Genomic DNA, 2,500 nt, shown 5'->3' on the forward strand with positions numbered 1-2,500 from the left:
CGTGTACGTGTGCGTGTGTGTGTGTACGTGTGCGTGTGTGTGTTTTCTTTTAAATGTGTTTGCGTATGCATGTATGTTGGTAAGTGCACATGTCAAGTACACTTTCTCATTTTCTTCATACTTTTTCTCTCCTCAAGACGCCTAGAATTCAAGAAAACACACGCTGCAAACACCACTGCATGCTCAACCTCTCCTTTGTTTTTCACCTGACGAATAACAGGTTAAGAGACGCTATCGATAACTTCCTTCTCGAGGATGAAAGACATAGACAAGGCTACAAGTGACGTCATTTTCCTTGTCACGATGACCTTTTGCTTGCTACGATGATGAATGTGTCCTTGTTAGTGCCCTTGTCTATGTTTGGCGAGACATATTGGGTATTCAATAATATTTCTGGGCTTCTAGGAGACGTCTAATTCTTTTCATCCTCCTTTTCATAACAGAAACCGACCCTTCGACATGAGAAACGACATAGAAATGCCATTGACCTAGTGAAAGACAACGAAACAATAGAAATGCGTCCGTCGCGTCGATGCCCAACGGTGACATGACAACAGTCTCATCACAGCCGGCCCCCTCTCCCTCCCCCAACCCCCTTCCCCCCCTGGCCTCCCTTACCAATTAAGTGAAGCCAGCGTCTACCACTTGGTTACTCGGGAGACGGCCGACGCAAACAAAGCATCCTGCAGTGTTCGAATACTTGTTGTTTTTCTGTCTTTTGCTACTGTTTTTGTTTCTGTTTCTTCTTGTTTTCGGGAGAACCGACCTCGTACTTGCCTGTCAGCGTTTCAGGTAAAAAAAAAAAAAAAAAAAAAAAAGTCTGATGACCATGGATGTTTAAGTATTTTTTCTTTTTTTATATATAAGTTTATGCATTTCATTATTTCTTTGATTTCTGATTGAAGCGTTCGTGAGATAGGATCCCATTTATTTCACTGGATAGATGGCCAGACTCCTAAAATTCAACATTCAGCGTTTCAAATGGGTGAAGCTTCCGTATTCGAAACACGAGTCATGTGTCTCGGATTAAAGGATTCGAAATAGGCAGTTCACACATTAGCACCGCTGAGTGTTGAAACCTTGGAAATGGAGGAAAACAACTGTAAGGGGGAGTGTTCATAACCCACTGACAGATCTTAACATGCACGATTTGTGTGTATTTAGGCGGAGTTCCCAATCTTACGGTGAATGCTCCCACACTCTTCAATATTTCGGCGGATCGTTCTGTGTTCATGTGGACTCGCTTGGCCATCGTGCAGGCCAGGATGAATAAATGTTGCATCTCTATTTATTTTTCAAGCGTATGCATATATAAGACGGGCGGTTCCTTTCCGTTCTGTAATGCGTATTCGGAAGATATGAATGGGGGGAAAAATGACGTTGATAAAGAAACGTGTTGCGTTGTTTATTCATTGGGAAGATGAATGATTTATCTCAATAAGCTTCATACACAGACAGCTTGTTTAGTATTGATTTCAAATTCTCAGGTCTTGGAATATGATCACGTAGTCTTCAAAAAGTGAATTATTCGTTCTTAGTACTGCGTAACTCTTATTATTCAGTCTGTCAGTCGCTTTGCAGAATGATGGTTGTTTACTTATATTTCTTATGTATTACATATGTGCGTTTGTTGATGACATCTGTAGCAAAATACTGGTAGGGTGATTATAGTAATAATGAGAATGATAACACCGGTAGTAATAGTTATAGCAGTTATAATCATGCTGGAGAAGACGACGATAAAACATGAAAAGAACCGTAATAATAGTATAAGATTATGTACTATTTGTGATAACGGTGACAAATACAGTAATAATGATAATGGCAACAACTACGACGATGGCCCTACTACCAGACCCGTCGGCCACGCCCACGAGAAGCGAGAGCACCACTGACCTTCCGTAGAGTGCGTCCGCAGGCGCTGGCACACGCCCTCGACGGACTCGTACTCCTCCTGAAGGCGCTGTAGAGCGTCGGCGCCCCTGAGCTCCATGAGCTCACGGAGCTGCTGGGGGGACACGCCATACTGACTTCCCGGCACATTGTTACTCGCTGACATGTCTATGCTCCTGCGGTACATAGATTCCGGTCACCCATGACAAACTGAAGCCCGACCTTGACTCGTGCGCTCGGATCTCTGGACCAGTTTTTGAATGGTGGGTCGGTTTTCTTTCACGGGGAATGTGAGAAAGAAAGTGAATATTTTAGGATGTAGGAATGACCAAAAGATGATTTTCGAGTTGGGAGATTTTTTTTTTTTCAAGTTTTTTTTTATGGGGAGAGGAAGGGGGGTTCACAGTTTCATAACTATTTGTTGTTCGTTTTATGTTTGTTTGTAAGTTTGTTCTCCGTCACTGTAATTACAGCTGATGGCGAGTTTTTTTTTTTTTTCTCTCTCTCTCCTTTAGATCACGTATCTCGTACCACAGTTTTCGTTCGTTTTAGAAACCGCTTTAGGTCTTCGTGGACAAGGTTATTATCTCTCCAACGCCTAAGGAGT

At 42.6% G+C, this 2,500-nt stretch overlaps 1 protein-coding gene across 1 annotated transcript in view; it reads right to left on the reverse strand.

Annotated features, from left to right (window-relative positions):
• Positions 1 to 2,500, reverse strand: part of LOC125032780 (plasma membrane calcium-transporting ATPase 2-like) — a 75,338-nt gene that overhangs the window by 72,646 nt on the left and 192 nt on the right. Inside the window, 1 exon segment of the mRNA XM_047624132.1 lies at positions 1,897 to 2,500. This exon segment is cut by the window's right edge and continues 192 nt beyond it. Coding sequence (XP_047480088.1) covers positions 1,897 to 2,080 — 184 coding nt within the window. The 5' untranslated portion in view covers positions 2,081 to 2,500.

The sequence above is a fragment of the Penaeus chinensis genome, chromosome 15, assembly GCF_019202785.1.
Source record: "Penaeus chinensis breed Huanghai No. 1 chromosome 15, ASM1920278v2, whole genome shotgun sequence".
Taxonomy (NCBI): Eukaryota; Metazoa; Arthropoda; class Malacostraca; order Decapoda; family Penaeidae; genus Penaeus; species Penaeus chinensis.